Source organism: Garra rufa, unplaced genomic scaffold, assembly GCF_049309525.1.
Source record: "Garra rufa unplaced genomic scaffold, GarRuf1.0 hap1_unplaced_004, whole genome shotgun sequence".
NCBI classification, from domain to species: Eukaryota; Metazoa; Chordata; class Actinopteri; order Cypriniformes; family Cyprinidae; genus Garra; species Garra rufa.
The window spans coordinates 443,732-467,203 of NW_027394279.1; the positions used below are offsets into that span (position 1 = coordinate 443,732).

The following is a 23,472-nucleotide window of genomic DNA, read 5'->3' on the forward strand; positions in this document are numbered from 1 at the left end:
TCACTGATTTATTTTTAAGACCGCACCCCCCAGCCCCACATTTTTTCTCAGGCTATACGCCAGGGAGGACTGCAGCACCCTCAGCACCCCTACTTCCCCTGGTAATGGCTCAAATTGCTGAAAAACTTGGATAAAAAGATAAAAAGGTTTCAGAAAAGAAAGTGCATCATAGTTTGCTGCATATGGGACTGCTGACTGGACAGAATGTCCATTATGCCTAATACCCCTGTCTGCTGCTGAAAGCACCTACAATGTGCACATGAACATCAGAACTGGACCATGGACCAATGGAAGAATTTTGCCTGGTCTAAAGAATTATGTTTTCTTTTCAGTCAGGCCAGGTGCATGTGTGTGGTTTTACCTGAGAAAAAGATGGCAGCAGGATGCACTATGGGTGCACAGATTTCATTACATTTAATACTATTCATTCAAGGCTAAACATTATGGCCCTGACAGAGGCCTTAAACCAAACAGAGGACACTACTCATGCAGCACTCTCCAATAATTTCTCATTTTCCCACACTCCCTGTCTGACTGGAAGAGGTGGGGGCACTGGTCTGCTTATCTCTACTGATTGGAAATGTATTCCTTTACCCTTTCTGGGTATCAACAGCACCTTTGAATCCCATTTAACCACAATTACCCAACCTTTTAAAATCCATTTGGTAGTTGTTTATTGACCCCCAGGACCACAAGGTAACTTTTGGGATGAATTACATGTGCTCCTCTGAGGATGGTATTTCCCTAGTTATGTTTGGAGACTTCAACATCCACCTAGATAAACCTCAGGCTACAGACTTCCACACTCTGCTTGCCTCTTTTGTTCTCAAGAGAGTGTTAACTACGGCTACTCACAAATCAGGCAACCAACTGGAACTTATTTACACATGACACTGCTCCACTGATCATGTGCTGGTTACTCAACTGCACACCTAAAATTACTTCCTCCTCACTCTTAACCTCAGCATGGTTCGTGACACAACACATACCCCACATGGCATCATTCGATGTAACCTACGCTCAATTTCACCTAGGTTGCTTAAAAGATGTAATAGTTTGAATATCAGCAGGTAAATTATTCCAGTCAATAGGAGCTTTAAACATAAAATATCTTTTACCAATAGTTTTTTTTTTTAATAAGTCTGAAGAGAATGCCTAACTTGAAAGTTTGAAGAAAAAGGTACAAAATGTTGTAAATAACTAGGATAATTGAAATAAATACATTTAAAAAGAAATTGAAGCCAATTAATATGCCTTCTAATGTGCAAAGACGGCCACTGGAGTGAATCATACATTATACAATGATGAGTATAAAAAGAACATCTCAAAACAAATTTGCAAAGTCTATTATATACTGTGTTAAGTGGAGCAAGATCTAATTTTGATGCTGACTGATAAATCACAATAATCAAAAATTGGAAATATAAGGACACGAACACTATATGAAAAACAATTTCTAGATCGATGTAATGTGCTAATTCCAAAATTGATTTTACATAGAATATGATTAATATGTCTGTTACAAAAGGGAGTAGGAGGTGGATCCAAATGCAAGCTTTTATTTAAAAGACGTGGTCGAACAGGCGAGGTCAGAGACAGCAAACAGTACATCCAAGAAAGTCCAGAAGAATAATCCAATAAACATGCGAAATGGTCAGGGGCAGGCGGCAAGAATCAATAAACGAATAAACAGTCCAAGATCCGAAAAACACGATAAACACAGGAAACAGCAAAGCTAAACAACGATCCGTGAACACAGAGGGGGAAGGGACAGGCTATATACCAAACACTAGGGGTCACATGACAGAAACAACCAATGGGAGACAGAGACATGGAGCAGGAGAACCAATGAGAACATGAGACAGAAACAAGGGAAATACATGGTAGGTTGAGACAACACATAACATAAAAAGGTCCATATTGGAGTGCCCTCTAGTGGGGCTGTCGGGCATCTGGAATTAAATACTATCTATCCCAGTTAATAGAAATCAAATCATTAATAAATGCATCTAAATTATTATTTTTTTCATTATCTGATTTCAATTAATTTAGGAGGGGTTTTAGGTAATTTAAGTTTCCATATACAAAATATAATAGAGTATTACACCTGCCCTTAAAGGAGAACTCCGGTGTGATATTGACCTAAAGTGTATTGAATCATGATACCGAGTGTGAACGTACCTTGCATATTTCATCTCGGTTTGTGTCCTGCTGTCCGAAATCTGGGGTCAGTTAGCCGATGCTCACAACAGGTTGTCAATGAGAGTCAACAGGGCATCGGAATAGCCATGTAAATAAATCACTGTTTTACGCCATTTACGAGGCACAAAGTAGCTCCACACTTCATTGGTAGACTTCCAAGGGCCCTGACATTTAAAACGAGACATTGAGAACTCAGAAAAAGCACCGGTAGTTTATTTACAAGTAGATTTATACAGACATCTTCCGCCAGGAACAGACCGGTCGCCGCCATCTTAAATGTAGTCACGATAAGTCGAGTGTCGAGCACGAAGGAAACTACAACCTGATACGTTGATAACCTGATAAATTCCTTGGTGCTCGACACTTGACTTATCGTGACTAAGTTCAAGATGGCGGCGACCGGATTTTCTCTTCCAGTTACTGTCTGTATAAATCTTCTTGTAAATAAACTACCGGTGCTTTTTCTGAGTTCTCAATGTCTCGTTTTAAATGTCAGGGCCCTTGGAAGTCTACCAATGAAGTGTGGAGCTACTTTGTGCCTCGTAAATGGCGTAAAACAGTGATTTATTTACATGGCTATTCCGATGCCCTGTTGACTTTCATTGACAACCTGTTGTGAGCATCGGCTAACTGACCCCAGATTTCGGACAGCTGGACACAAACCGAGATGAGATATGCAAGGTACGTTCACACTCGGTATCATGATTCAATACACTTTAGGTCAATATCACACCGGAGTTCTCCTTTAAAAATCTATTTGGATGTGAAACAAGTATTCAATCAAGAAGGGATTGTGATTGAGCAGTTACTCTAGTAGGCTGAGTGATTAATTGTGTAAGATGTAAACTATTAAATATATATTTTTTCTTTATCAGATGATTTATACAACCTATTATTGTTAAAATCACCAAGCAATATTATTTCATTTTTATCAAAAATAGAATTGATGGTAGATAACAATTAAAGGACTCCACTGGTGAAGAGGGTGGTCTGTATATGCTTCCAATAGTTATACATTTATTTGAATGAAAAATTACCTTAACAAAAATACATTCACAAAATAATAAAGCTGCAAGCAGCGATGTATGGGCCCTCGCACCCGGGCTCACCGCCGACCGGTGGCGAATGGTGGGCACTATGCTTTTCTCATAGTAAATTTAGGAGGAACATGTCAAAGTCGTTTAGATGTGCCAAACTTCCTGCTGCCAGCAGGTGGCGCTATGAGTATAACTGAATATGAGCACTAGTCTCAGACGACACGCCCACGGAACGCTGGCTAAACGTCTGATGCATATAGTACACTTAACTGGAAACACTTCAGGAATGTCGAAGTCGTCATCTGATTAGCTGAATTTGATTGGATTTCCGAAAGACACGAGTGTCACGTTTATTTTCGGTCCGCCGGGAAACAAAGCGCAGACTAATTAACTCTGCGTTTTGCTAAAATGTGCTTATGCAGACAGCATTGTTGTTATACACATTTGCGACGTTCGCGAACAAATTACTGACTTACTGCTTGTTCTCTCTCTTCTTATTTAACTTTCAATGCTGGTTATTTCAATGACTGACTTGTTGCATGCCGGTCTGTTGTTGTGGGGGCATTTCCACGTACCGAAATGTGACGCTGAACGAAACAAACTGTGATTGGTTGTTTGACATGTCGGTCAAATGGCCTTATGGGCGGGCCTTGGCCAATGAAAGCTGCCATGAATTCCAGACCTTCAAAACAAGTGAAGTTTGGGGCAGATTGGACACTGCATGCATGAGTTACAACAAATTCCTTTTTCATGGCATTAATAGCATGCATTAACATGTGCTGCTAGCATGTTTCTAGCATGTTTAGCACAAAATGACATATTTTGCCATGCTTTTAATAGTCCACCACAGTGTTAAACACGTCACTTCCGGTTGCCAGCAGGTGGTGCTACGACTATAACCAAACATGGGCATGTAGAAATCTTCAGGCCAGGACTCTTATCAAACATGTGAAGTTCAGAGCAGATTGGACATTGTTTGCATGAATTACAACAACTTCATCTTTCATGGCTTTAAAAACATGCTTTAGCACTTAGTAAGTGTTGCTAGCATGTTTGAGCGTGTTTTTAGCAAGTTTAGCACTCAATGTCTTATTTTACTGTGTTGCTAATAGTGTATCACAGTGCGAAACTTCCTGTTGACAGTAGGTGGCGCTATGACAATAACTGAATATTGGTATGGGCATGTGTTCAGGCCAGGACACTTATCAAACATGTTAAGTTTGAGGCAGATGGGACATTGCATGCCTGAGTTACAGTAACTTCCTGTTTCATTGCATTAATAGCATACTTTAGAACTTAGAGCTAAGTGTTGCTAATATGTTTTAGCATATTTCTAGCTTGATGCTACCCTTTTTAACACTTGTTTATACTTTTTAATATGTTGCTAGGCATCCATAACAGCATTAAACATGTCACTTCCTGTTGTCAGCAGGTGGCACTATGACTATAACCGAATATTGGCATGTTAATGTGTTCAGGCCAGGCCTTATCAAATATGTTAATTTTGGGGCAGATTGGACATTGCATGCCTGAGTAATTTTCAGTTTCATTGTATTATTAGCATGCTTTAGCATATTAGCTAAGTGTTGCTAGCATGCTGTATTTGCAGCATGTTGCATGTTAAATTTGGGGCAGATTGGACATTATATGCATGAGTTACAGCAATTTCCTTTTGTCTTTGTATTAATAACATGCTTTAGCTCTTAGCTAAGTGTTGCTAGCATGTTTTAGCATGTTTCTAGCATGTTGCTAGCCTATTTAAGACTTAACGCTTTTCAATATATTGCTAGGAGTCCGTAACAGTGTTAAACATATCACTTCCTGCTGTCAGCAGGTGGCGCTATGACTATAACTGAATATGGGCACTGACGTGTGTTCAGGACTGGACTGTTATCAAACGTGAAGTTTGAGGCAGATCAGACATTGTTTGCCTGACTTATAGCAACTTCCTTTTTCATGGCGAAACATCAAAATTTGTCAGGCCACCAGGGACACGCCCTTCGACGAAAACTCTAGATCTTCGCAATTTAGCATCGCAAAGGCCTTATGATGACACTCAGCAAATTTGAAGATGATCGGATAAAAACTGTAGGAGGAGTTTGTTAAAGTACGAGGCCTGAAAATGGCAAAAACTGCACAAAAATCGTACAGGAAATTCAATATTCTTGAATATTCCAACTCCCTGTTGGGTTTCGGATGTTGCACCAGGAGACTTTTTTGTAGGTATTGGTGTGTTACATGTGTGTACTGAGTTTCGTACGTGTACGTGAAACGTAGCTCGAGGCGCACTCCGTTGAAATTTTATAGGTGGTGCTATCAAGCCATTTTGCCACACCCACTTCTGAAAACCATATCAGACTACAGTGCTCGGGCCCTAAAAAAGAAAAGAAAATGATAATAATATAGGTATGTACCAACAAATTAGAATATAGAGGGAAAGTCCATTTATTTCAATAATTTCATGAGTTTGCACTTACATATAATTAGCTGAAGTATGTAAAGCGTGTTTGGCGTGCTGTCCAGGGAAGGGCTCCAAGCTCGGGAATGGCCCGAACCTAGAGTACCCCCCCTCCGTATATGTGTAGAAAGAACTCGGAGTGAGGAGATGGGGTGGTGGAGGGATGCTGATAAAATGTCAAATGGGTAGAGGTAAGTCAGCTGTATTTATACTAGTGGTGGGCCGTTATCAGCGTTAATGTGCTGCGTTAACGTGAGACTCTTATCGGGCGATAAAAAAAAAATATTGCCATTAATCTATACTCAAAGTTGGGTTGGGAGCTGGGTCTATACTACGCAAGCTATGATGACTTTCACCTTGATATTTTAGCGCGGATGTATACCTAGCCGAATTGTACTGTAGGGGGCGAGAACGAGTCTTCGAACCTGTGTGTATGCCTACTGTGAAATTACCACATCAAACGAGACGTGCTAACATGGATGCAGCTATGAAGCCACCGGGTTTGCTTCAGGACAAGGGCGTTGCTAGACCCTTTTTACTGGGGCATGTGCCCCAGTGAAAATCTGCTGTGCCCCAGTAAAATCTCAAATTTGAGTTATAATTTACTTTGATAATCCCGAAATAAAGACATTAAACTATATGCAACAACTGAATTGACGCTTCTAAAAGCAACGCAGTTTAACCAAAGATTATGCACGCATATATCCATGCCCGTGCGCGTCTGTGTATTTAACTGCAACGCGCACGTCGCGCAGCCTTTTACGCAGAAGTACATGCAGTGTAGGAACAGTTGGTTTCACAAGTTTGTATAGTTAATTGTGTTGTAAATGCAATTGTCAAGCAGTTTGTGATGCATTTTGGAAACAGGAGATGAGCCCCTGGTCTAATGCGTCACCTGGCTTGAGAAACCCGTTCTCAAAGACTTACTTTTAGTCATTATTTGGGTAGCACACATATTCTGAATGCCTTCGGCAGAATTCAAAATAGCCATTTTAATCTAGATTAATTCCAAGATTACAGTGAGATTAATCTAGATTAAAAAAAAATAATCTATGCCCACCACTAATTTATACCTGACGTAGATTAACTTGAGTGCGTTCCTCTTGTGTTAATTAAACTAAGTACCTGACGTACTCCTCCCGAACTTTGTAAATATAACATCATTTGATTCAAATAGTGAAACTTGTATGTTATATTAGTTCACTACACACAAAGTGAAATATTTCAAGCCTTTATTTGTTTCAATTTTGATGATTATGGATTAAAGAAAAAAAAAATCCAGTATTTCACAAAATTAAAATGTTTCATGTGACCAATAAAAAAAGGATCTTAAACACATGTTGGCCTTCTGAAAAGTGTGTTAATATACTGTATTATGTCCTCAGAACTTTGTTGGGCCTCCTTTTGCACTAATTACAGCATCAAGGCGGCGTGGCATGGAGGCAATCAGCCTTTGACACAGTTGAAGTAATATGGTAGTCCAAGTTGCTTTGATATTGGTCTTCAGCTTGTTTGCATTTCGGGCTCTCCATTCCCTCATCTTCCTTTTAACAATACCCCATAGATTTTCAATGGGGTTTAAGTCAGGCGAGTTTGCCGGCCAATCAAGTACAGTTGGCTATTAAACCAGGTACTGGTAATTTTGGCTTTGTGGGCAGATGCCAAATCCTGCTGGAAAATAAAACCATCATCTCCAAAAAGCTTGTCGGCAGCAGGAAGCATGAAGTGCTCCAAAATATTTTGTGGTAGACAGCTGTGTTGACTGTGGACTTGATAAAAGACAATGGACCCACACCAACAGATGACATGGCTCTCCAAACCATCACTGACTGTGGAAACTTCACACTGGATTTTAAGCAGCTTGACTTTTGTGCCTTGTGCTTGTGTCTTCATTAGTCACATTACGTAATCACATCCTCTTAACACTCTGTTTATATACTTTGATACTGCGCTCTGTGAGCATCCTGCTTCTTTTGCAATTGCCTTTTGAGACTTTTCCTCCTTATGGAGGGTGTCAATGATGGTCTTCTGCACAACAGTCAAGTCAGCAGTCTTCCCCATGATTCTGAAGCCTACTAAGCCAGACTGAGACAATTTAAAGGCTGAGGAAACCTTTGCAAGTGTTTTGTGTTAATTAGCTGACTAGATTGGGACACAGGGAGCCTACAATGTTGAACTTTGTCATGATATTCTAATTTTGTGAAATACTGGATTTTTTTTTTTATCTTTAATCCATAATCATTAAAATTGAAACAAATAAAGGCTTGAAATATTTAACTTTGTGTGTAGTGAACTAATATAACATGCAAGTTTCACTTTTTGAAACAAATTATTGAAATAAATGGACTTTCCCTTGGTATTCTAATTTTGTGGCACATACCTGTATACATCTTCAGGTGCTTCGGATGAAGGAAATTTTAAATATTTAATAATTTAAATATAAAGTTACCTAAATTAGATGCCTTGTAATCAGAGTCTCTAGATGTTCCTATTACACAAGAAGAGGTCAAAGCTGCAATAACCTCTATTAACCCAGGCAAATCACCCGGGGGCAGACGGGCTTCAATCAGAATACTACAAAAAGTATGTAGACATATTGGCTCCGGTTTTAACAGAAGTCTGTACAGAAGCGTATGAAGCTGAAGTATTACCTAGTACTTTTATGGAAGCATTAATAACACTGATACTTAAAAAGGATAGGAATTTAACAGATCCTGCTCATTTTAGAACAGTAAGCCTTATTAATGTGGACTGTAAGGTGTTGCCAAAAATTCTGGCTTCACGGCTGGTGAAGGTTCTACCAGGTATAATTCACAAGGACCAAGAAGGTCTTCAGCTGATAATGTGAGGAGGCTAATTCATCTGATGTGGCTAAACGCTTCAGAGAACATCCCAATCGCAGCTATATCCTTAGATGCCGAAAAGGCTTTCGACAGGGTAGAGTGGGGCTTTTTGACTGCAGCCCTGTCAAATTTCGGGTTTGGACATTCTTTTAGGACATGGGTTAGTTTATTATATAAGAATCCTAGAGCGGCAGTGATGACAAATGGCCTGACTTTTTTATGATTTCAAAGGGCACTCGTCAGGGATGCCCATTGTCCCCGTTATTATTCACAATAGTTTTAGAGCCTTTGGCCATTATGATTAGGGCAGACCCAAACATTATAGGAGTAAAGGGGATGGAACACAAATTAATGCTATGTGCAGATGATATTTTATGGTTATCTTGTTACCCTCTCAAATCTTTACCTCCATTAATGAGAATTATTCAGTAATATTCAAATGTATCAAATGAATGCAAAATAAACCGGGAGAAATCTGAGGCTACGCCAATATCTAGAACATGTCATTCTCATACAGTGATCCAATTTGGCTTTAAATGGATTCCAAAAGGTATGAAGTACCTTGAGGTTAAACTAACTCAGAATTTGGGAGATATTGTCACAGAGCCACCAGCCATGCCCCCTTTGGATCCCAGCACACCAGCCACAGTCATCCGTTCTAAGTCACCAGACTTCTAATTACGCACACCTGTTCCCTATCACCACCACTGCATAAAACTACGCACCTCACTTAATTCCGTGTCTGGTCTCAATGTTATCATCTGCTTCATGTCTGTCTCCCTGAGGACTCAAAGACCTACCTTCCTTAATGGATTTCTCCTCTACAATGTTATCCACCCTGGACAACTGAATCAAATTTAAGACTGTGTTTATATTGTGAGGATTTCATAATTTATTACATTCAGTTGAAAACTGACCCTGTTTCTATATTTCTTGAATAAATCCTGAGTTTGTGTGGGTATCCGCCTTCTTGCAGTCTTTGAGTCCGTGACAGAAGACCAGACCATTGAGATAATTCAGAGGATGGAATCACCAGCACCGGAAAACCCGATCACGTTATAAGAGTTCACTCATCTGCTACGATCGCCCTTACAAGCTCCGCCAGTCACATCATCCCTGTCTGCCTCTGCATGTTCCATCGCCAAACCAGCTCCATATTCCGGTGAGGTGTCAGAATGCAATGGATTCCTGTTACAGTGTTCACTGTATTTTGAGATGCTTCCCCAACAGTTTCCGACAGAACGGGCAAAGATTGCATTTATCATATCTCTGCTGACTGGACAAGCACAACAGTGGGCGGAATCCGTGTGGAGCCCCACTAATCCAGATCTGCAGTCTCTAGACCTGTTTGTCACTCATTTCAGAGCGGTGTTTGGTACATGCACTTCTGCATTGTCTACATCTGAGGAACTCTTCCAGCTATGGCAAGCCGATCTGTCGCTTCACCAGTATACTCTTCGATTCCACACTCTAGCAGCTACTAGTGGCTGGAATGAGACGGCACTGCTGTCTGCTTATCGTCGCGGTCTCAACCCCCAGTTTCAACAGCAGATGGTCATCTATGACAACACCATGGGATTGGAGAGTTTTATGCAGAAAGCTACGGTAATATCGCAACATCTGCATGCTGTACTAAAAAGCAGCCACCTCATCTGACACCTCATTCAGCTCTGCAGTTTCACCACCAGAACCCATGCAGACTGACCATTATCATCTGTCAGCTATGGAAAGGAGTAGAAGCAGACAACTTCCCTTATGCCTGTACTGTGGTGATCCTGGACATATCATCAGCTCCTGTCCCATCCATCCTGCACTTCCAAGGGTGAGTCACATCCATATTAATTCCATTATCCTGCTTATTATCAACAGTTCCAATATTTTAAAATTGTCACAATGATCTGTTCTAGTAAACATTCTCTTGGACTCTGGATCCTCCAGTAACTTTATGTCATCTAACCTCGTAAAGGCTCTCCAGATTGAGCCCGTTCACAACCCCAAGATCTACCAGATTATCACCATACAGGGAGAGCCGTTGAAATGAGGAAGAGTTGATAAGTGCACACCTCCGTTAAAACTTTGCATCTCAGAGAATCATGAACAGGAGATTTCTCTACTGGTGCTTGAAGCAGCTACAGTGGATGTCGTCCTGGTACGACCATGGCTGGCAAGGGGTCACCATGGACCAAAAGAAGGTCGACGCAGTCCATAACTGGCCACAACCGTTAAACAACTACAACAGTTCTTAGGGTTTGCGAACTTCTACCGTCGATTTATTCATCAATACAGTCATATAGCCGCCCCTCTAACATTTCTCTTCAAAGGTCCATCCTGCAAACTCACCTGGAATCCAGCCGCTGTTGAAGCTTTCCATCACCTCAAAGAATCCTTCTGTTCAGCTCCTATCCTCACTCACCCAGATCCTGAGAGGTCATTTGTGGTGGGGGTAGATGCCTCGACCGTTGGAGTAAGGGCTATCCTGTCTCAGTAAATGGGTAATCCTCCCAAATTACATCCATGTGCTTTCTTCTCGAAGAAACTATCCCTGGCGGAGCAGAACTACGATGTCGGTAACAGGGAGTTGCTAGCAATAAAACTGGTGCTAGAGGAATGGAGACATTGGTTGGAGGGGGCCAAACACTCTTTTGAAGTCATTACAGACCATAAGAACCTGCAATACCTCAAGGACGCCAAAAGATTTAATGACCAACAAGCCCGGTGGACATTGTTTTTCACTAGGTTCCAGTTTAAGCTGCCCTATCAACCTGGTCACAAAAATACTAAAGCTGATGCCTTGTCCCGTATTCTCCAGATCACATCACTGAACAACCTGAACCCGTGCTCCCTCCAACTGTCTTTGTGTGCCCTGTGCCCTGTCCTGTGGGCATTGGATGAGGAGATCGCACAAGCCACCCAAAAGGAACCTGCTCTTCCAGGGTGTCCTATTGACAAGGTATACATACCCACTCCTCTCCGTTTTCACCTACTGGATTCCGTTCACACGTCTCTGGGATCAGGGCATCCAGGTAGCCAGCGTACTCTCTCAGTCCTCCAAGGCAGATACTGGTGGCCCAGCATGCAGCAGGATGTTACACGTTACATCAATGGATGCTCCGTCTGTGCAATCACCACAACACCTCGGAGAATGCCAGAGGGCAAGTTGGTGCCTCTACCTATCCCTCAAGGACCCTGGACCCATATAGGTATTAATTTTGCTACCGATTTACCCAACTCAAAGGATTTCACCACTATACTTGTTGTCGTAGACCGATTCTCCAACTCATGCAAGCTGATACCGTTGAAAGGTTTACCTACAGCTCTGGACAGTGCCACCACTCTCTTCAATAACGTATTCCAACACTTTTGCTTACTCGAGGACATCGTCTCTGATAGAGGACCCCAATTCACCTCAAGGGTATGGAAAGCCTTCTTTCAGTTATTAGGTGTCACTGTCAGCTTGTCCTCTGGATACCACTCTTAATGGAATGGCCAGAAGGAGCGAAAGATTCAGGAGATCGGATGCTACTTGCGCACATACTGTCATGCGCAACAAGATCAGTGGAGCCAGTATCTCCCCTGGGCTGAATATGCCAAAAACTCTCTCCGCCAAGAATCCACTGGACTAACCCCTTTCCAATGTGTTCTAGGCAGACAACCATCTTTGTTCCCCTGGTCTGGAGAGAGGTCTGAAGTCCCAGCCATCAACGAATGGTTTAAGGAGAGTGAGAGAGTTTGGGACTCAGCTCATGTCCACCTGCAGCATGCAGTGTGAAGACACACCTACACCTACTTACCATCCTGATTACCAGGTCTGGTTATCTACACGGGACATCCGCCTTCGCCTGCCCAGCAAAAAGCTGAGTCCTCGCTACATCGGTCCATTTCCCATCACGAGGCAGATAAATGATGTGACTTATGAGCTCCAACTACCACCCAACTACCGTATCTCACCTTCTTTTCATGTCTCCCAACTCAAACCCTTCACTGATCCTGTTCTCCCTTCTTCCACAGAGCACGAAGCACCTCCACCTCCCGAAATCGACCACCAAGAGTCCACCTACATGGTAAAGGAGATCATGGACTCCTGACAACGAGGCGATCAACTATAATATCTGGTTGACTGGGAGGGATATGGCCTAATAGAAAGATCATGAGTACCTCGTAATGATATCCTGGATCCAACCTTACTCAGTGAGTACCATCAGAGCAGTCCAAATCATCCTGCTCCTAGGAATCGTGGCCGTCCTCGTCGTCGGTCAAGGGCGTCAGGAGACGCCCATGGAGGTGGGGGTACTGTCACTGAGCCACCAGCCACGCCCCTTTGGATCCCAGCACACCAGCCACAGTCATCTGTTCTAAGTCACCAGACTTCTAATTACGCACACCTGTTCCCTATCACCACCACTGTAAACCATGCACCTTACTTCATTCTGTGTCTCGTCTCAATGTTATCATCTGCTTCATGCCTGTCTCCCTGTCTCCCTGAGGACTCAAAGACTTACCTTCCTTACTGGATTCCTCCTCTACAATGTTATCCACCCTGGACAGTCGGATCAAAGTTAAGACTGTGTTTATATTGTGAAGATTTCCTGATTTATTGCGTTCAGTTGAAAACTGACCCTGTTTCTATATTTCTTGAATAAATCCTGAGTTTGTGTGAATATCGGCCTTCTTGCAGTCTTTGAGTCCGTGACAGATATAATGATGTTAAACTATGACTCACTGGTGTCAAAGATAAAAAATAATGTGGACAAATGGGAACAGCTGAAACTTTCTTTATGGGGTAAAGTGAATGTTGTCAAAATGGTTATTGCTCCACAGTTTAATTATATATCCATGATGATACCTGTAAATATTCCAGACTATATCTTCAAAAGATATGATAAAATTATCAAGGATTTTCTGTGGGAAGGAAAAAGACCTTGGATTAAAATGAGTAAAGTGGTTTCCCCAGGGGACAAAGGGGGCCTTGGATTACCGGATGTGAGGATGTATAACTTCTCTTTTGAAATGGTCAAACTGGCTAAACATTGGAGTGAGACAGACTCTGATTTGGACTGGATCAAGATAGAACAGAAACGTCTCAGGTTACGTATGTAACACTAGTTCCCTGTAGGGAACGAGATGCTGCGTCGAAATGCTATGGGAACGCCTTCAGCGTGAGCACGCTCTGAATCCTGAGTGTAATCAGTCCAAAGGAATCGCGAGACGTCACGGGCGTCATGACGTCACCGACCGGGAAGCTTAAAAGCATGTGCGGTAAGAACAGTGTCAGCTTCTGGAAGAGGCAAGCGCTGCAGGGATGCCGGAAGTATGGGGCTACCGAGATGGCATCCAAAATCCACCGGCTTATGGAAGGCAAGCAGCAGGATGGCCTCTCCTAGGAGGGCCGAAACCGACCAAGAGTTGGTCAGCCTTCCTCCACAGGGTAGTTCTGTGGACGTATGCGTCCAGTGCTCACACTGGACACATACAATTAAGCTTCTGTTGACCGGGCTCCCGAAAGGGAGGAGGATGAAAGCCTGCAGTACGGAGGCCGTACTGGAGGCCTCAGCCTCATCGCACCACAAAGAAAACATGTAAAAACGGGTGTGTGCCCACTGAGAGTCACGTAAACCTTCAGGATGGAGTGGGTCAACCCTGCGGAGAGGCGGGCCTACAGGAACTCCAGCACTGTACCAACCGGGCAATTAACTGGGTCGAGCTGGGTCGGTCTCCGCACCAAGAAGTGAAGAGTCTCCACTTCAAGGCATACAGTTTCCTCGTGGAGGGAGTTCTGGATGGAGGATGGTCTCCACAACCTCGGTTGAGAGACCGGAAGCAATGAGCTGGGCCCCCTCAGAGGCCACACCCACAGCTTCCAAGCTCCGGGCGGGGGTGAAGGAATCGCCCCTGCCTCGACAGGATGTTTGCTCCCAAGTTGAGATGCCCAGGGATGTGAACTGCTCGAGTCGACACGAGCAGGAGACATTCGTGCCTGCATTGTGGACGAATCTCACACCACACCCAGATAAGTGGTCCTCTATAATGGAGAAAGCACACTTGGCGTTTTTAGTCTTAACCCCAACTCTTCCATGACAGAACAACACCTCAATGTTGAACTGCTAACTGCTCAAATTGAGCCAAAATCAACTAATCGTTGATATAGTTGAGCATGCGGATGCTCTGGAATCGCAGAGGAGCCAGAGCTGCATCCACACACCACTCAAAAGTGCGGGGTGAGAGTGCAGGGCCAAAGGTCGTGGGCTGAGCAGCCACTCATGACCGCTCTCCAGCCAGTGAGGGACGCATCTGTCGCAAGCGTAACACGACGACAAAGAACTCCGAGCACTGGGCCCTGTAACAAGAACCAAGGCTTTCTCCACATGTCTGAGGCACGAAGGGATCGCCACGTGACCTAGATCACGTGGTCTCATGTACAGCACGCCAAAAGATATCACGTTGGTGGCAGCTGCCATCAGACCCAGCAGTTTGTACAGCTGCTGTGCAGTGAGTGACTGGCCTTCTCTTACTCTCACGACTGTGATGAGGATCGAGACGACATGAGCAGGAGACATACGTGCCTGCAACATGATCAAATCCCACACCACGCCCAGATAAGTGGTTCTCTGTAATGGAGAAAGCACACGTTTAGTCTTAACCCCAGCTCTTTCATGTGTGACAGAACAATGTTGATGTTGAACTGCCACCTGCTCAAAATGAGCTAAGATCAACCAAATGTTGATATAGTTGAGTATGCAGATGCCCCGGAGTCACAGAGGAGCCAGAACTGCATCCATACACTCTGTGAAAGTGTGGGGTGAGAGTGCAAGCAGTCCTCGAACCAGGCCCCCATCCCTCCTCAGAACAATGAAGTACCAGCTGTAGAACCCAGGCTCTCGTGTGAGGAGGGACCACCTCAATGGCCTCCTTCCTCAGGAGAATGTTTACTTCCTGTTCCATAACCAGAGGCTGCTTGGGACCCACCAGAGTGGGAAAGACCCCACTGAAGCAGGGAGGAGGGGAGCCGAACTGAATGCGGTAGCCCCTCTCTACAGTCTGCAGGACCCATTGAGACACATTTGGCAGAAGTTTCCATGCTGCCAAAGAGTCTACTAGGGGAATCAGTCTCTCGAGACTGACCTCTGATGTTAGAGGAACGGCTAGCTCGGGATCCTGAAGCGGAGACCGGCAGGAAGGCACCCAGTTAGCTGTTCGAGGGACCTCTGTGGAGGTCGTGAGCCTCCCAACACCGCTACGATGTCGGGTGGTAACTGAGAGATATGCTAGCTGGGGACCGCTGCACCCTGAAGCACCAGAGGTGGCAGGGCTGGCAAAGCGGTCCCCTGAGGACACTGAGGAGAGACGGGCACCGTATGATGAGGTGTTAACTGCTCTTCACCAGAGGGGACTGTCCCCATTAGCCCTGGGCCACGCCATCTGGGCTTCTTAACCCCCTGGGGTCGACAAACGTGGATACGCGTTTTATGGCAGTTTCCCAAAAGGAACTTCAATTACTCGGTCATTTCTGATTGTACAGATAAAAGCAGTACATCAATCGAATCTGTAAAGGGTCTACTTTTATTTGTATATACTCACAAAACCAAAAAAATATTGTGATTTTGCAAAATACAGAAAACAAAAAGGGTGTGCTGTCTGCCGCGTTGATCTCCGTGATCTTCATTCAGAAACGCGTCATTAAAATAGACTATAACTCAGCCAATACACAACACAGAGACATGAGCAATATATCTAGAGAAAGCTTGATATCTATACTTTCAAACGAATTAAGGTTTATTGAAATCAAATATTCTGTGATAAAGTAATCCATATGAAACCAACACGATGTCCAGTCTCTCCTGTCTGCTTCATTAGTTTTAATTAGATCACGCCCAGGAGCTATTCCAGTCTTTCATATTATAATCGTCCACGTGAGGGCGCCGCGCCAAAAGTAGACGCCCACATGACGGTAAACAAAGGAGATAGCCGTTTCATTTCTTTCAAGTTAGTCCTTTCTGGAAGAAGACGGGCTGTCAGGAATAAAACTTACTTCAGAAGATGAACATTATATGAGACACGGCGTGAACCAGCAGAGGAGATATTTACACAAGTAAGTTTTTTTCTTTTATTAGCCTACTTGTTAGTTGTTACTGTGACAGAATGTGCACACATTTTACCAGTTAAGAGATTTTGGAGCACTTCATGCTTCCATCTGATGAGCTTAAGGCTGCTATCGAAGCATCCTGGGCCTCCATAACACCTCAGCAGTGCCACAGGCTGATTGCCTCCATGCCACGCCGCATTGAAGCAGTCATTTCTGCAAAAGGATTCCCGACCAAGTATTGAGTGCATAACTGAACATAATTATTTGAAGGTTGACTTTTTTTGTATTAAAAACACTTTTCTTTTATTGGTCGGATGAAATATGCTAATTTTTTGAGATAGGAATTTTGGGTTTTCATGAGCTGTATGCCAAAATCATCAATATTAAAACAATAAAAGGCTAGAACTACTTTCAAATGTGTGTAATTAATCTAAAATATATGAAAGTCTAATGTTTATCAGTACATTACAGAAAATAATGAACTTTATCACAATATGCTATTTTTTTGAGAAGGACCTGTATGAGAATAGAATTTTTATGTCACATTCTGAATTGATGAAAAAAAATATAATATTGTGGGCCAAGGACATTTTTGGAAATATCTGCAGATCAGACACTGTGTTAAGAACAAATTCAATGCAAGTTATAACCCTGTGTATCTTAAGTTACCATGTGGAACACAAACTGTCCTATGTGTTACAAATTGATGCTTAATGTAACTGCAGATACTTGTAATAACCTGAAAACAATATGGCAGAAGGATTTGGGGATTAATATCCTGATAATGACTGGCTGGATATCCTATCTAATGTGGGTAAGAACACAAGGGAAGCTAGGGGAAAATTCATTCATTACAAAATAGTACATAATGATTATTATACACCATATAGACTTTACAAGATGGGGATAGCTGGAAATAGTCTATGTTGGAAATGTAAAGAAGAAGAGGGCACTTATTTACATATGATTTGGGAATGCTCTTTAGTTCAGCCATTCTGGCATAAAATTCTAAGAATACTTGAAGAGTGGTTGGGCTTTAACTTACCCGTAGAACCACAATTATGCCTTCTTAGAGAAAAATTCCTTAACAACTGTTTAATTTCAATGTGCTTTTTATTTGTTATAAGACCCAGTCACGACCCATCTTTAATGCTCTGACTGAGGGAATGAGGTTTTTGCATCGCACGGAAGGTTCCCTGCTTAAGTCAGCCCATGTCCAGGCCCATCTGAAGTTTGCCAGGGACCATCTGGATGATCCAGAGGAGTCATGGGAGAAAGTCCTGTGGTCAGATGAGACCAAAATAGAACTTTTTGGTCTTAACTCCATTTGCCGTGTTTGGAGGAAGAAGAATGATGAGTATCATCCCAATAATACCATACCTACAGTGAAGCATGGGGCTGGAAGCATCATGCTCTGGGGGTGTTTTTCTGCACAGGGGACAGGACGACTGCACTGTATTAAGGAGAGGATGAACGGGGCCATGTATTGTGACATATTGGGCAAAAACCTCCTTCCCTCAGTCAGAGCATTAAAGATGGGTCGTGGCTGGGTCTTCCAACATGACAATGACCCAAAGTACACAGCCAGGAAAACCAAGGAGTGGCTCCGTAAGAAGCATATCAAGGTTCTGGAGTGGCCTAGCCAGTCTCCAGACCTAAATCCAATAGAAAATCTTTGGAGGGAGCTGAAACTCCGTGTTGCTCGGCGACAGCCCTGAAACCTGACAGATCTAGAGAAGATCTGTATGGAGGAGTGGGCCAAAATCCCTCCTGCAGTGTGTGCAAACCTGGTGAAGAACTTCCATTGTCCTCATTTGTAAGTCACACAAAAGTGTCTGCTAAATGACTAAATGTAAATATAAAAAGACACTTCTAACATTAACTTTTGTGAAAAAAGAAAAAAAAAGAGTCACAGAGGAAGCGATAAAATACAATAATAAATGTTAAGCCATGTTTGAGGTAAATTAATCAAATACTGTATACTGAACTACAAATACTGTAAATACTGTTGATTCAATAAATCAATTCAGCAAAATAAATCTAATCATCAGCACATCTAGTACATTTAAAATGTTTTGCCACACTAACCTAGGTCAAGTTAATTAATAATAATATTTTATATTTATAGAACATAATTAAGTGTGCTGTTAATTCCATCACCGCTGCAACTGAAAAAAACCAAATACTAAACAATTAATTTAGTCTGATCTATCACAGATTCGCATAAACAATGCCATTATCAAGCACAATTCATTATTAGTAATTTTCCAGTCTACTGTATTTTTATAAAAGATAAGTTAGGGATTGTAAGGAATTGCAAGTACATACTGTTGGATCTCTTCTTGGGTTAGCTTGCCACTCCTTTGCTCTCCAGTAACCAGAGCCAGCTCTTCCTTCAAAGACTGGATCTCCTTTTTTAAATTGACAATCAGCTGCCAGACATACAACATAAACATTTTAGCAGCATAAAAAAGTGTTGACATGCATTGTTTTTAAAATGATGTAGAATATATTCTGCTCTGCAACACAACTATATGTAAATGCACCAGATGTAGGGTGACCATAAGTGCCATTTTTCCCGGACATGTCCTGGCCAGGATTTGTTTAGGCTTTGTTTTCATGTTTTCTAAAGCCCTTTGTGACATTAAATTGCGAAGATCTAGAGTTTTCGTCGGAGGGCGTGTCCGTGGCGGCCTGGCAAATTTCGATGTTTCGCCATAAAACAGGAAGTTGCTATAACTCAGGCATACAATGTCCGATCTGCCCCAAACTTCACATGTGTGATAACACTCCTGACCTGAAGATATCTACATGCCCATATTCAGTTATAGTCATAGCGCCACCTGCTGGCAACAGGAAGTGTCATGCTTTACGCTGCAACAAACTCCTCCTAGAGATTTATACAGATCAACACCAAAGTTGGTCAGTCTAATCTAAAGGCCTTAGTGATGTTAAAGGAACCGTATGTAAGAAATGTATTTCAGTTAATCATAAAATGGCCCTGACATGTCACTAGACATTAAGAAATCATGTTCATTTCAAATACTTATATCACTGACAGCAGTGGTCCGGCCAGGATATTGTCATTTAAAAGTGAAAGTTGCAGCCCTCAACTGATGTTGATGTTGTCATGTTGTGTTTTGGCCTGAGGCGCCACCCTCCAGCTATCTACTAATCACAAAGTCAGTAGAGTTTCGTCATCCGAGTTGCCAGCTCTGCTCTAGTTACAGCTGCAGCTACGAACGTGTCGGATAAAACATGTATAACGTTACGAAACCTAAAAGGATGCTATATTCTACCATGTTTGTTGGTATAGGCTAAAAGCCCCGTGCTTCCGTACACAGTGGATTTTCCACGGTCGCCCGTGCTAAATGCGTTCATAAAAAGCTTTATATCGCACCACTAGCAGGGTATGAAAATAATCTGTTCCGACTGAAATGTGGTATTTCAGTACATCTTTACAAAATATTTGGCTAAACGCCATTAGTAAATTTTTACGATACATAATTACTTCGCAAAACATCTCTCGTGAAGCATAAACATAATTAACAGAAGAAAAAAAATTACTGTGTAGGACTCGTCACTTGCCATTGGAAGTGTGACAAAGTTTGATGTTTCGCCATGGACACAGAAGTTGTTATAACTCAGCCATAAAATGTCCGATCTGCCTCAAACTTCACAGGTTTGGTAAGAGTCCTGGCCTGAAGACACCTAATGGCCAACATTCAGATATTATCATAGTGCCACCTGTTGGCAGCAGGATATATCATATCTTTCACTAACTCAAACATACCAAGGTCAATCTGCACCAAACTTCATATGTTTGATAAAAGTGCTGGCCTAAACACATCTACATGCCAATAATCAGTTATAGGCATAGCGCTACCAGCTGGCAGCAGGAAGTTTGGCACAAATAAATGACTTTGATATATTTCTCCTATATTACTATATTAAAAGCATACTGCCCAATGTTTGCTGTTTTCCTAAAGCCACTGGTCGACGGTGAGCCCGGGTGCGAGGGCCCTTTCATCGCTGCTTGCAGCTTTAATTCTGTCTTGTCTTGTTGTGTTAGAGTTTCTGTCCTGACTTGTTACTGCCCACTGGTTCTCCTTGGGTGGCATCTGGCTTGCTTCAGAGTTTGCGGTCAACAAGTATCTGAGCTCAGCTCGGTTCTCTCCACTTTGCGGGGCTTGCCGCTCCCTCTGCTGCTACAGTATTCTGCCAGTTGATGTCTGAGGCTGGTCCAGTAGTCTTCCCTAGCTGTCTCTTTGTTTACTGTGTTGCTGCTGTTGTATCACCTGTGCACCTATCTACCCTCTTGTATCAGTCTGTTTTGTCAACAAACCCTTGTCACTCACGCTGCGATTAGGTCCTCCATTCACATCCCTGACAGAAATCGCTGTCAGGACGTGTCGGGCAAAAATGGCATGTATGGTCACCCTACCAGATTTGTTCTTAAGACAATGAAAGCTGTATATGCAAAAGCTATTTGTGTTTATGTTTATGAGGATGAATATGGTAATATCCATAAAATCTCTAAAAAACTTAGTATTTATGCTAAACTGGAGACATCAGTAACATGTAACCAGTAACTCTACTGTAATTAACTGCAATTAAGTGTCTAGTCTCCCATGTGCTTCCCAATGTGCAGAATTTGATTAGTGAGAGTTGCTGTCTATGTAGACAATTCCAAAACAGTCACTTATGACGTTCCTATGAGTATTACAAAGCTGTGTGATACTGTAATTTTTATTTTTGGAAAATAACTGATCATTTCGCTAGGTAAGACCCTGCTTCCTCAGCTAGGATTGTTTAGAGCACTTTGAAGCTGCATTTAAACTGCATTTTGGAAGTTCAAACTCATGGGCACCATAGAAGTCCACTATATCAAGAAAAATCCTGAAATATTTTCCTCAAAAAACATTATTTCTTTACGACTGAAGAAAGACAGACATGAACATCTGTAACGCCAAGCCAGCAGAGGGAGCCTTCAAGTACTGACTGTGCTCAGCTCCCTCTGCTTCTTCTCTGACCACTTCCTGTTTGGTAACTTTATAAGCTAGCACATGTGCACCTGCTCTCTGTGAAGTATTGCCAGTTAACCTGCCTCACCAAGCGATTTTCTGATCATTGTTCTGGACTGATATTCTGTGTATTGCCCTGTCTGTTGATATCAACTTCTGTCTCTTGGATTTACCCCTTTGCTACGTTTGCCTCATTGGACAGATGTTTTGGTTCAGACTCTCTGCCTGCCTTATGCCTCTAATAAACATCCACATATGGATTCTACTTCTGCTTCCGTGCCCTACTTACAACATCTTGTATGATGAGGAGGTGAGTAAATTTTTATTCTGGAAGTGAACTTCCAACTAAAACTGAAAGTTCAGTTTGGCCCAATCATTCCATATAACATTCTTCTAGAACTCCACAGGTCTATCCAAATAATTTTATACCAGGAGATAACTTGGAGTTGATTTGTGGATAAAAAGGCAATGACTAGGAGATTGTTTGTGGAATCACAGGTAAGTATCACAAGGTAGCTCTATGGAAATTTGGGAAGCACAAATTGCTGTGCCTGTTTAGAAACCTGCAATCTGATGTAGGGTACTTAAAAGATACTTTTATTTCCATAGCCTTTTATATATACCGTTTCACTCTTAAAACTTTGTTGGGTGACATACCCATTCTTTTGAAACAGCTGTTTGTTATTCTAAGTAGCAACAAACACAAAAATGTGCCAGGTACTTAAACTGCCAATTCTGTATGAAGGAAAAGCCTTACATTTACATTGAAACATAACAGCACTAGCTGCCATGAGCAAAATTTGCTTAAGACTGGACTCTAATGGTACTTTGAAAAAGTATGTTTCTCAAAAAAATCTAAATTACTGAAAAAAAGTTATAGATGGAAATGAGGACATACATTCCGCAGGGCTTAACTAAATGACTCGGGGAAAATATTTCTAGTCCCTAGGGTTCCAGAGTTATGATCCAAAAGCTAAATTGCCTTATTATAGTGCTACCTAGTGTCGGATGTGCATCTGTGCACCTGAGCATTTTCAATCTTTGAAGTTGTAGTCACAGAAAAAAAGGCTATTTGCACATTGTCAATAGTACAGTGATGCATGAAGCACAGCTCTTTTGCATGTATGTGAAATTCCAGCTCGCATGGAACTACTACTTTGTGTGTGTGTGTGCGTGCGTGCGTGCGTGCGTGCATGCGTGCGTGTGTGTTTTTTTTTTTTTTTTTTTTACCATAAATGGAATAGGATATTTAACAGGATGTATAGAAATAAAGTCAGATGTCAGACTCACCAGAGCAGGATCCAGTTCTTCATTGAGAAAAGCATCGTTCTTAATCAAAGCCACTCTCTGAGCAAAACGACACGTGGATATAGACTCCTTAAAAAAGAGATAAAGAGTGATGTGCAAGAGTGTGTGAAGATTTTAAACAAATATATTGTCTTTGATGCACAGAAAAAGTTTAAATTGAGGTTAAAAGATGTACATCAGTGTTCCTCCTCTCCACAGACACCGTAGCGATCATGGTGGTCATACAGTTACCGCCCAAACTGTCTCTAAGCACAGAGGTCATCATGGAATTGCGGTAAGGGATGTGGGATCTATTCTTCTCCGAAAGGGCTATGATGACCTAAACCAGACAGCAGTTGGAGGACACCAAATTGTGGCTTCAGTAATATGATTCTAACTCCTTTTAAAATCCAGAAGAGCCATATTAACATAAACAAAGGTTTGTATTCAAAATTATTTATTTATATATATATATCACAATTTTTCAGTGCAGTATGGAAGATTTGTGTAAAAATTAACAATTTAATTCTTGAGCAAGTAC

The 23,472-nt window shown here is 42.2% G+C and overlaps 1 protein-coding gene across 1 annotated transcript in view; it reads right to left on the reverse strand.

Annotated features, from left to right (window-relative positions):
- kif6 (kinesin family member 6) overlaps positions 1 to 23,472 on the reverse strand; it is a 238,135-nt gene that overhangs the window by 121,154 nt on the left and 93,509 nt on the right. Inside the window, exon 10 of the mRNA XM_073832589.1 lies at positions 18,949 to 19,052. Within this exon, the coding sequence (XP_073688690.1) occupies positions 18,949 to 19,052 (104 nt within the window). The remainder of the gene's footprint in view (positions 1 to 18,948; positions 19,053 to 23,472) is intronic.